The 11,003-nt window shown below is 39.9% G+C and overlaps 3 protein-coding genes across 4 annotated transcripts; all 3 read left to right on the top strand.

Annotated features, from left to right (window-relative positions):
* The first annotated feature begins 374 nt into the window (after window positions 1-374).
* On the top strand, window positions 375-4,180 carry LOC112202496 (protein BUNDLE SHEATH DEFECTIVE 2, chloroplastic). Of its 2 annotated transcripts, none has more exons than XM_040519691.1 (4): window positions 375-757; window positions 861-897; window positions 2,700-2,783; window positions 3,643-4,180. In XM_040519691.1, the coding sequence occupies exons 1-4, from the start codon at window positions 461-463 to the stop codon at window positions 3,696-3,698; spliced, it is 474 nt and encodes a 157-aa protein (XP_040375625.1). In that variant the 5' UTR covers window positions 375-460; the 3' UTR covers window positions 3,699-4,180. The 2 variants fall into 2 exon arrangements, with proteins under 2 accessions (XP_040375625.1, XP_024199274.1); XM_024343506.2 differs by having other exon boundaries at window positions 378-757; window positions 3,335-4,180.
* A 721-nt stretch (window positions 4,181-4,901) lies between these two features.
* LOC112203944 (F-box/FBD/LRR-repeat protein At1g13570) lies at window positions 4,902-6,554 on the top strand. The gene has a single exon (XM_024344840.1). The coding sequence runs from the start codon at window positions 4,902-4,904 to the stop codon at window positions 6,552-6,554; it is 1,653 nt and encodes a 550-aa protein (XP_024200608.1).
* Window positions 6,555-8,099: 1,545 nt separating this feature from the next.
* Window positions 8,100-9,615, top strand: LOC112168150 (probable carboxylesterase 15). The gene is made up of 2 exons (XM_024305270.2): window positions 8,100-8,846; window positions 9,095-9,615. Exons 1-2 carry the CDS (start codon window positions 8,182-8,184, stop codon window positions 9,399-9,401), a joined length of 972 nt encoding a protein of 323 aa, XP_024161038.1. The 5' UTR covers window positions 8,100-8,181; the 3' UTR covers window positions 9,402-9,615.
* The last annotated feature ends 1,388 nt before the right edge of the window (window positions 9,616-11,003 follow it).

The following is an 11,003-nucleotide window of genomic DNA, read 5'->3' as shown; positions in this document are numbered from 1 at the left end:
AATCAAATTCCTCCACTTTTTCCCTTCTTTTGGGAAACTGTTTCCCTTCCTTAGCTGTCCCCAAACACAGGAAAGGAAAGTATTTCCTTTCCCAATACCCACTTTCCGTGAAACAAACATGGCCTATGGGTGGGTTACCCATTTAGAAATGGATACAATTAGTTTCTAAAAATAACAAATTTTCATTTATAATTATTTATTTAAGTTTTACCTTTTTTAATCTCTGACCATTAAAAAGGTATTTATTCAAAAAAAAAAAAAAGGCATATAAAGTTGTTTAATTTTTTGGTGTATAAATTATGGAGAGCAAGCGCATATTATGAGTTCGATTTCGGTGATGTTACTAAAAACAATTACAAGAAAACAGGACCCGCCGAAAAATGAATTTTCTTTTGGTTGGCGGAAAAAAGATGAAAAGAGAAGGAAAGGGAGCTCCACATATTCATTGAAACTTGTAACCATGGCCACACTTTCCTGCTCCTACTCTCTTCATCCTCTTTCTTCTTCTTCTTCTTCTTTTTCAACGTCTCTCACTCTCCCGCAACATCAACAACAGCAGACCGAATTCCCATTACTGCTGTTCCGCTGCTCTGCCTCTCTTAAACCCGAAGTCATTATAGAACCAACAAGCAGGCTCTTTGTCCAACCCGTTCTCCTTTTAACTACTGGCTTTAACACACCCTTGGACACCCAAACCTTTCTTGCCACTATCAGTGTCTTGGCGGCCATTGCTCTCTCCCTCTTTCTCGGTCTTAAGGTAACAACAACACCCACTTTGCTCTTTCCTTTCTGTTTCATTTGCACCAAATTATGGCATGGAGCTTCTGTGTGGGTAATGGGTTTTCATCAATCTTTTGCAGGGTGACCCTGTGCCTTGCGAGAGGTGTGCTGGCAATGGTAACAACTTTCTCAACCCTTTAATTTTTTTTTTTATATTTCTTTTTAGTTTCTTGGTTTTGGAATTAAAGAAATGAAAGACACTTTGAAAAACTCTGAAAAGGTGTCGTTACAACTGTTTGTTTTGTCTATAACTTGGCTCAACTCTTTTATGCTGGTTTCAGAATTTAGCTTTTTCAAGTATAGCTAGCTTATGTCGTTAGTTGTTACCTTTTGTTTGCTACCCTGCATTAGTTAGTTTTGCAAGCACAGTCTCTTTAACATAAAGCATACCGGTGCCTACATGTTGGTGATGAAATCTTGACAACTGAACAGATTACTGTAGCAAGAGAACATGACTCTCATGTCTAGAAGTTGCAAGCAATTGGGATGCTTTGTGGGTGACTTTTTGTATTAAAATGTTGCAGAGAAGGGGACGTCGTTATATTAGAATTTGCTTTTTGTGTCTGCTCTGTGGGGATACCCTTATGTTTAAAACTGACAACGTACATTCAACGAATGAGCCCAAGATGGACTTGATTGATGAGTTGTGGTGTTAAAAAGTTTACGATACTGCTAATTTTTAATATGCAGTTTTAGTCACGTCATCATGTAAGTATGATAGTTTCCAGCAGTAGACCATCTTAGATGGATGGTTCAATAAAAGGACTCAACCCAACCAGTCTGGACAGAAGGGCTCAAGTGAAATTAGTTACAGTGAGCTCTAACCAAACCACCATGAATATTTCTTTTATCTAGGCATATTTTGATATTCTGTGCAGATGCACCGATTTGAATACTTCTACCTTGTGCAGATGTACTCATCACTTCTTGCATTATCTAAATGTATTTCATAATTTGAGTTGTATCATCATAGGTGTGTAACAGAACGCCAGAACATAAGTGAAACAAGAATCCGACAGTAAATGTTAAGTTGAAGCTGAAAAAAGATAGAAAATAACAAGGTGCCCACCATATACTTTGGTGGGATCTCTTTATGTAAGCTTTGTCAAAGTTCTGTTATATGTTTGCCAACAATTTTGTGGAATACATGATTTACTGTCTTGATCATATGTTGGCTTAGCTATGTAGTACCAAAGCTGTAGGTACCTCAAGAGTTTTTTCGGTCGCTCAGCTGAACTAGCATTTGTTAAGTAATGGACATATGAAACATTTATTATACAAAATCTGTACAAAGTTAATAGTCATTGTTGGACCTGAAACAGAACAGAGGAGAGCTCTCTGACAACTGCTGGAAGGCAGTCCCTTTGGGCATAGTATTTTGTGAAATTGAGAAAAATATATATGTCCACAGTAATATGCCCTCAATTTTGTGAATTTCTTTCAAATTGGTGACAGACTTGTACTCATAAACCGACAAGGACGAATTTTTTTTTATTTCACCCATTTGCATGGTATCTAAATTGAGGAACGTATTAATCAGATCATGTGGTATTAGTATTTAGTGCTCAACTGAAAGGGAGCTGATGTTGTGACCCAATGATCAATGCTCATACTGATGGAAATGTCAGCCATGCTAGAGTATTGTAGCCTATTTGTAATTCTTTAACAAAACCCTTATTCAGACCTTGCTTTCTTCAGTGAGTAATTTTCAAGCACTGAGGGATATGTAGGATTACACAGAACTGACAGAAATATTGCATCAGTATACATTTGGTGCTACTTCTTCATGTAAAAGATATATGTAGTCTTCTCGCATTTTTTAAACATTTAATAATTCTTTTAGCCTGCTCAATTTCTCAGTTACAGTTGCCCAATTAGTTTCTCTCTTCCAACATGTAAACTTTATTTCTGATTGGCAGGTGGTACAAAATGTGTCTTCTGTAACAATGGTAAAATGAAGCTAGAAACAGGCTTGGTTGATTGCAAAGTGTGCAAGGGCGCAGGTAATAGTTTCTGAAATTCTTTCCTTTCTTATTACCCTTAAATATGATCATTTTAGGACATAGTCAATCTAGCATTTTGGTGAATAGTAATTTTAAAATGGCTCTAAAATTTTTAAGGACTGTGACGGCCTTAAGTGTTGGATCACCAACTATTGCCTTCAAATGCACTCTGATACACTGCGTATTGATTATTCCCTCTTTAAAGTCCAAGGGAAGAGTTCTGGAGCTTGTAGCTGTAGTGCCTAAAAGTATTTAAGATTGAGATTGAATTTCCCCCGCGGCTTTTGATCAATAAATAAGGTTCAAAGAAGTAAATCGGCGAGGTAGATATCAATTCACTCCTAATCACACAGCCACACACCAGTCACACCTAGTCGATACTACGACCTTTGACCTTTGTCACATTACAGTTCTTTTAGTATTGAAATCTAAATTCCACTGGTAATAATAAGATTGTGAAGTTATTACAAGGTTGTGGATTTCTTCAAGGTTTTCATTTTTTTGCATCGTTCAATCTCTCTGCTTCTCTCAGATGAAATCTATCTTTGTAGGATTGGTACTTTGCAAGAAATGTGCAGGTTCTGGATATTCTCGACGGTTGTGAACTGGGGTTTTTAGAATATTGATACCTCTCTTTGTAATTGATCTCAATGAATTTTTCTCGGCTTTAGTTTGCAAAGGACAGAAATTGTAAATTGTGTTGTTACACTCTATTGAATTAATTGTTACATTACAGTCCTACACTATTGAAAAAGTTAACTGGAAACAAAGAAAGGAGTGTTTTGAACATAAAAGGAATTTAGAGAAATTCAAGGAAACCAATGGATTGTAGTTTTTTATTCTTTATTTTGGTTAAAAGACGGTGGCAGGGCAACTTCATCGTCAAGATGCAGCCGGCACTCTAGGGGCAGGTGATTCTTTTTGGATCGGGTCTGGTGCTTTTTGGGTTCGGTGTTGGCCTCCAGGTGGTGGCATTGTGGTGTGGCCGGTGGTCCTTGAAGTGGGCGGCGACGGTATGGAGCGGTCGTGGCAGTGGCTCGCCGGCGGCGTGCATCGTCCTCAACACAGGAAGGTGGAGGCTTGGCAAGGCTGGGTCAACGATTTGGGACTAGGGTTTCTGTTTTTTTTTTGGGCCATTTGGGTCATTAGTTAGCTTTCCTTTTTTAAGGAACTCTAGGTTAGTAATTTTATTACTTTCAATATTCCCTAGCTTTTTTAGGGAGCTACGCACCTTTGTGCCTTTAGCGAATTCTTCGGAGTAGTACTGATGGAGGATTCACGCTATCTTGATGTATTTAATGTCAAATGAGTGATCTAGATATATGTACCACTGTGGGTACTAACACATCTTCTTGTCCGTCTATAAATGACAGACAGTCATTCTGACTTTTGATCAATATATTGGCTTTTGCCTTCTTTCAAAAAAATAAAAAAATAAACCCAAAAAAGAGAAAAAGGAAGAAACAGCCTCGGCTGTTTCAAACTTACAAAGACATCATCTAAAATAGCCCGAGTAACAAAGGTAGGCATGGCATCCAACATGCAGGTTCCTACTTCATTTTCAATACTTGTGTTATCAAGAATATCATCAGCCACCATATTCCTCTGTTGGGGAACATGTCTTTGATCCATTTTTTGTTTGTTTTTTTTTTATATTGCTTTGTATTATCTTTTACTTAGAGTAAGAGGGTTAGAACGTACCCAGAGGAAGCTGGGAGGGCTAAACCCTCATGAATTTAGAACCATATAATCTATGGTTTTTATCCAAACAGCAATATGACGATCGTGGAGTTTATTCATGAAGTTTTGAGTGGATCGAATGGGCATAAGCATGACTATGTTCGAATAATATTTATTTGTCTCAGGATACCTCTTTCCTTTCCTTTCCAGGATTTGTTTTCCTAGTTTTGTTAGAATTTCTTTTGCTTTCTAAGTTTTGTTAGAATAAGGATTTGCTTCTCAAGGCTATATATAACCCCTACCACCTTCTTCTACAAACCCTAGTCCCCAGTTAATTTTATACGCAGTGATCTTTGGCACAGGAATATCGATCTCGCTCCAACAACGATGTCAAGAAGACCACACAATTCCTCCTCTCCGGTAAAAAAACGAAGGAAGATGGAGTTGGACAGAATAAGCAACTTACCAAGTAATGTTACACAACAAATTTTGTCATATTTGCCGATCAAGGATGCAGGGAAGACAAGTATGTTATCAAAAGACTGGAGGTTCAAATGGGCTATGCTTCCTTCTCTTGTTTTTGATCATGAAATAGATGACGTGGACAGTGTGGATCACGTTCTCTTACTTCACCCTGGTCCCATATTCTCTTTCAAGCTTTCTGCACAAAACATTATGGACAAAAGTGCTATTAACCGATGGATTCGTCATCTATCAAGACAACCTATCAGACAGTTCATACTGAAAGGGTGTTATAATTTTTATAGTAATAGGCGACCTTACGATGTATCTTCCTCTTTGTTTTCTTGTCAAGATTTGACTCATTTAGAGTTAAGCGATTGTTCGCTAAGACTCCCGTGGACTTTCAATGGCTTCAGGATGTTGAGGACCCTTAATATTAAGAGAGTTACTGTGGCCCGAGATGAATTGGAAAAGATGATTGTTTGTAGTCCTTTGCTTGAGAGATTAACTCTACGTGACTTACAGGGTATCACCCGTCTCAAGATTCACGCACCAAATCTCCAATTCCTTAAAGTTCGAGGAGATTTTGAAGATGTTGAACTTACGAATACCTTGAATCTTGTTCATGTTTCACTTGACCGAAATAGGGCTCATTGGAGAGGGGACAGACTGCTCAACTCTTGTGTTAAGTTGCCTTATATCAAAAGGCTCACAATTGAGGGTTGCATTTTAGAGTCTGCTACTGGTTCCTTGCCGAAGGAGCTGCGTAGACCATGTCTATATCTGAACTTTCTTTCTATAAACATACGCTTGAATAACTTGGAGGAGATTTCAACTGTTATGTGCCTTCTCAGAAGCTCACCTGCTCTGCAGGAACTAGAAATTTCAGTTCGCCAACAATATGAGGAGGCTACTACCGCTAGAGAAGCAACTCCTTGGTTAAATGACAACCAGAATTGGGAATTCAGCAAACTGCAACGTGTGAAAGTAACCGGCTTCTCTGGTGCCCAAGCTGAAGTAGACTTCATCAAATTTCTGTTTTTAAGCTCCCCTGCTCTCCAAGAACTAGAAGTTTCAGTTTACCAAAAAGACGAGACTGTTGTAGGAGAAGTGGACTATTCTTGGTTAAATAACGACCAAAATTTTGCACACACCCAACTGCGACTTTTGAAAGTAACCGACTTTTGTGGTGAAGTAGAATTCATCAAGTTTCTGCTTTTAAGCTCCCCTGCTCTTCAAGAACTACATATTTTGTTTAGAGAGAATGATCATAAGAACAAGATAAGAAACAAGTGGTTAGACGATGCTGCTATGGGAGATGAGGACAACCGGAATTGCACATTCACCCAACTTCGAGTTATGAACATTAGTGGCTTTTTTGGTGCCAAAGCTGAAGTAGGTTTCATCAGATTTTTGCTTACAAGTTCACCTATGCTTGAGAGGATAACTCTTCAACCTGCTTCTGCCAAAGTTCCTTGGGAAGTAAGTAAGCTGTTGAACGAGTTCAAGTCCAACTCGGTACATACAAATTTGAAGTTGTTGGACCCATTAAATCCTTCTGCTGACTACCACTCCCGAGGCTCTAGATGTAGAACCCCACTTTGTTCTGACTACTCCTGTTATGATTGATCAGTTGTATAATGGTATAAGTATAACAATAATATTTATGTTGCTTGTTCAGGCGGAACAAAAATGAAAATTCAATTGCAAGACAGATAGCTATAGTGATTAAAAACATATATATTTGTAAAGAAAAATAAGGTTGTGGCAATGGAAAAGTGTGGTTTTCGCTGATCACCATTTGAAAGTGTTTAACCTATATGTTGAAAGTGTTTAACCTATATGCGAGTTTCAAATTTGAATTCACAAAAGTAAAATCACACTACTGCGGCTAAAAGAACCATATGGTAGTGTGATTGTAACCAACCTAGTCGAGTACTACCACTTCTGATAATATTGTGAGATGCATCAGAACTAATTATTAAACTCCAAATTTCTACCATTCTAGTAATAAATTGTGAAGTTATTTAACTGGAGTACTCATCTATTGATTCTCTTCATCTACTCACCTTAACCATGATCCTTAAAGCAAAAAATTCCTTGTCTTTTTCATTATCAATAATCCTTACCTTGAGCTCTCACCAAGTTCTGTAGTTCCTATATTAGAGTAATGATTGACCTAGCACCCAATCACCAAGTTTTCAAATATATTTTAATTAGATAGCTAGATACCTGTCTGTTAAATATGTGATCACTAGGTTCTTTAAAATTGCGTTGTTGACGCCTTTTTCATGACAACCAAGGCTATTAAGTTCAAAGTTAATGCACATACTGTTCTTGTTGTACTCTTGTTCGAATACCTGACTATTAAGGAAAGAGATTGTGTGTGATTAGAAGTTCCATGTTATTAGGAAACTGATGTAATTAGCTGATTGACTTGTTTGATTTGTATTACTATAGATAGCCCTACAATTGTGGATCGTGCTGTTATCCACCCTGTATATAAGTTGTACCAAAGCTACCATATCAGAGGCTTGGTCCTGAACTGTCCTGTAGATATGGTTGAATTGAGTTTAAACCATTATCAGAGGCTTGGTCCTGAACTGTCCTAAAGCTTGGATGACACTTAACTATTATATAATTTGGGGCTTATATATAGTAGATGCATGAACTGGGGATGGAATAATAAAGCCATGAAGGTATGAGGAGAAGAAGCAGAAGATATGGGATAGAAATGATGAATTAGATGCAGAAAAGACATGGCTGAAGTGAGGAGAAGACACAGAGTAGGAAAGTAAGAACCAAAAGTTAGCGCATTTCAGGAAATAAGATTTATCTCTAAACAAACAATTATAAAAAAAACATAGATCAAGATCCATATTTCTTCAAGATACACGTTTATTACCAGCAGGTTATAATTTGCATAGAGCGTCTTTACATATGCATACTTTTATATAGACCAGTACATACGCGTACGTATCAATATGCAAGACAGCCACATTGTGACAAAAACACAGGACGAGCCACTAAAACCAATTTTCAGTGACTAATGACTGCTAACAACTTCATTATCTATCCATCCATAACGACAAAACCTACATGCAAATAGCCAAAACACCCACCAACTCCAACTATGCCATATGTCACTATATATATCACCAGCACCATCACAACTTATCACAATTGCAACCAATTAAGCTTAATTTGCTACCTGATCCAAACCTCCAAAGTCCAAACCTAACATATATGCATATATATGTCGAACACTACTGAAACTACTTTACCCTACGAAGAATGCCGGGGCGTTCTTCGCGTCTACAGCGATGGCTCCATCGTCCGTTCCCCCAAGCCAAGCTTCGACGTCCCTGTCCACGACGACGGCTCCGTCGCGTGGAAGGACGTAGTTTTCGACCACACTCACCAGCTTCAGCTCCGCCTCTACAAGCCGGCGGCTGCAAAATCCAAGCTACCAATATTCTACTACATCCACGGCGGCGGCTTCTGCATCGGCTCACGCGCTTGGCCCAACTGCCAAAACTACTGCTTCCAGCTCGCTCTGAGCCTCCAAGCCGTCATAGTCTCGCCAGACTATCGGCTGGCTCCCGAACACAGGCTCCCGGCTGCCATTGACGACGGCTTCACTGCTGTCAAGTGGCTCCAAACCCAAGCCGTGTCGGAGGAGCCCGACACGTGGCTGACTGACGTGGCTGACTTTGGCAACGTCTTCATTTCTGGTGACTCGGCTGGCGGCAACATTGCTCACAATTTGGCCGTTCAAATCGAGGCCGGTTCACCTGAGCTGGCTCCGGTTCAGGTCAAGGGTTATGTTTTTTTGGCTCCTTTCTTTGGTGGAACCATTCTTAGCAAGTCAGAAGCTGAAGGACCCAAAGAAGCATTCCTCAATTGGGAGCTCATTGACAGGTTCTAACTTCCCCTCATTATTTTCTGGTCTTTGATATTAGTTTACAAGTGCTTGATTTTGGTTGAAATAATTATATGGGATTATGGGCAATCAAACACTAACAAACCTCTATATATTAATTACAGTGATGTAAAAGGCAAAAAAAAATTAAACATATGTTATATAATTGAGAATTTCAATTTTTTTTTTTTTTGGTAAACTATGATTTGGAATTCCGGATAAGTTTGTGTGACATAAATTTATGCAGGTTTTGGAGACTATCGATACCAATTGGAGAGACCACTGATCACCCACTTGTGAACCCGTTCGGGCCAAATAGCCGGAGCCTTGAAGAAGTACCCTTTGATCCGATCTTGGTGGTAGTTGGGGGAAGTGATCTCTTGAAAGATAGAGCTGAGGACTATGCAAAAAGGCTAAAAGCTTGGGGGAACAAGATTGAGTATGTCGAATTTGAAGGAAAGCAACATGGCTTCTTCACTATTGATCCTAATTCGGAAGCTTCAAAAGAACTCATGCTAATTGTCAAACGGTTCATTACTGAAAATTCCAGCTGAAAAAACTGCAATTAGTGCTTGATAATTTGATATGACTGCATGTATTGGAAATTAAGGCGTGTTATATATGTTTGATGTGCTTATTTTTCATATGTTTGTTTTTCATATGTCTTTCTATTGGCACCAGCTGGTGAAGTGATGTAAATACAAAATTGGAGATCGTAAGCAATAAGTAGTGATTAAATAAGATAGACTGAAAATATTCCCATGGGAAGTTTATTGAATCAAATATATGATCATATATTTCATAGCTTTTATTGCAAAATCGATTGCCCACAACTTGAGATTGGCACGGTATACTAACATTCATTGATCTTTGATATTTTTGTAGAGTTAGTACTGAATCTGTATATCATTTTTTTATTGATTGTCATTTTTCAACAGAAATTAATTTGGACTGCCTTAAACTCTTGGTTGTGTTTGTTTCATAGGACTGTGATGCCCAACCTTAATTTCTATAGGAGTCCAGGACTACCATAACTTGGCTTAAGCTAGATTAGTACCTGACTCATGTTTGGTGCTGAGAGAGACTAAGGAGCAGACCAGCATGGTGTCCCCGAACAATGGCCTCCAACTCCAAGTAGCCGCCATGGACCCAGCATCGAGTCTTGGGTCGCCACCAGCAACACCACCTGCCCAGTCACCCGGACCCAACTCGCCGACTTCACCCTCATCCCCAACCACACTCTCCGACGACTCATCCAGGAGTGGTGCGTTGCCAACCGCTCTTTCTGCATAGAGAGAATTCCACCGCCGAAACAACCCGCCGACCTGACCCGAGCTGAACAGCGAGGCGCTCGCGCTTTTGGTAATTTCCGCCCTCGCAGAGTCCGACAGCGTTGCGGTGGCATCGAACCCGGACCCGAACCGGTCAGGTTCCTGGCCCAGCTCCTCTTCCACAATTAGATGGAGGTCCGAGTCAACTCGACTGCGTTGATCGAGAACCTCATGGCCGGGGCGTGATCGAAATTCTCCGAAACCCAATCGCTCATCCGCGGGCTTTCAAAATCGGAATCAAAGCCTTGTTCGCGTTGTACCTGGTGAAGCAGATGCATGAGAAAGCCGTGTCGGCCGGAGACGCTGATCAACACTCTCACCGACTTCGAGAAATGCGACTCGGAGAGAGCCCTGGCCACCATAGAGCTCCTCTGCGAAGAGTAGAAGGAGGCTTGCACAATCCCATGGTTTTTTGTGGGTATGTGGTAGAAGGTGTTGGGGCTGCTATTGGGACTGTGGAGTCTCATTAAAAATAGTCCTCCTTACTACCAAACATGGCATAACTGGGATTAGACTAGATAAGGATGTCCAATCCTATCCAATCCCATTTAACAAACACCACCTTTCATTCTTAAAAATTCTAGTGTTACTGGTAATTTATTATTGTGGACTGTGATATGGTGGCGGCACGGGATGTGACGACTACTATGGCGTCTGACGACGAAGCGGATGCCAACGCAGATGGGGCTGCTCGTCATAATTGGATTCCCAGATCACCTTGGATGTCCAAAGAAAATTTGGGGATTGATGTCAAGAGAATATCACAATGGCAGCGTGTTGCTGTTGACTAGAAGGCAGAGCTACTGGCGGATCAGGGCGGTGGTG

The sequence above is a fragment of the Rosa chinensis genome, chromosome 5 (assembly GCF_002994745.2).
Source record: "Rosa chinensis cultivar Old Blush chromosome 5, RchiOBHm-V2, whole genome shotgun sequence".
In the NCBI taxonomy this organism is placed as follows: Eukaryota; Viridiplantae; Streptophyta; class Magnoliopsida; order Rosales; family Rosaceae; genus Rosa; species Rosa chinensis.
The sequence above is the reverse complement of the archived record's forward strand: the minus strand, read 5'-3'. Positions and strand labels throughout refer to the sequence as shown.

Coding starts and splice junctions, on each gene's coding strand:
- LOC112203944 (XM_024344840.1), top strand. CDS start 4,902: ATGGAGTTGGACAGAATAAGCAACTTACCAAGTAATGTTACACAACAA.
- LOC112202496 (XM_040519691.1), top strand. CDS start 461: ATGGCCACACTTTCCTGCTCCTACTCTCTTCATCCTCTTTCTTCTTCT. Junction 898..2,699: donor CGAGAGGTGTGCTGGCAATG/GTAACAACTTTC, acceptor TCTGATTGGCAG/GTGGTACAAAATGTGTCTTC. Junction 2,784..3,642: donor CAAAGTGTGCAAGGGCGCAG/GTAATAGTTTCT, acceptor TTTGGTTAAAAG/ACGGTGGCAGGGCAACTTCA.
- LOC112168150 (XM_024305270.2), top strand. CDS start 8,182: ATGTCGAACACTACTGAAACTACTTTACCCTACGAAGAATGCCGGGGC. Junction 8,847..9,094: donor AATTGGGAGCTCATTGACAG/GTTCTAACTTCC, acceptor AAATTTATGCAG/GTTTTGGAGACTATCGATAC.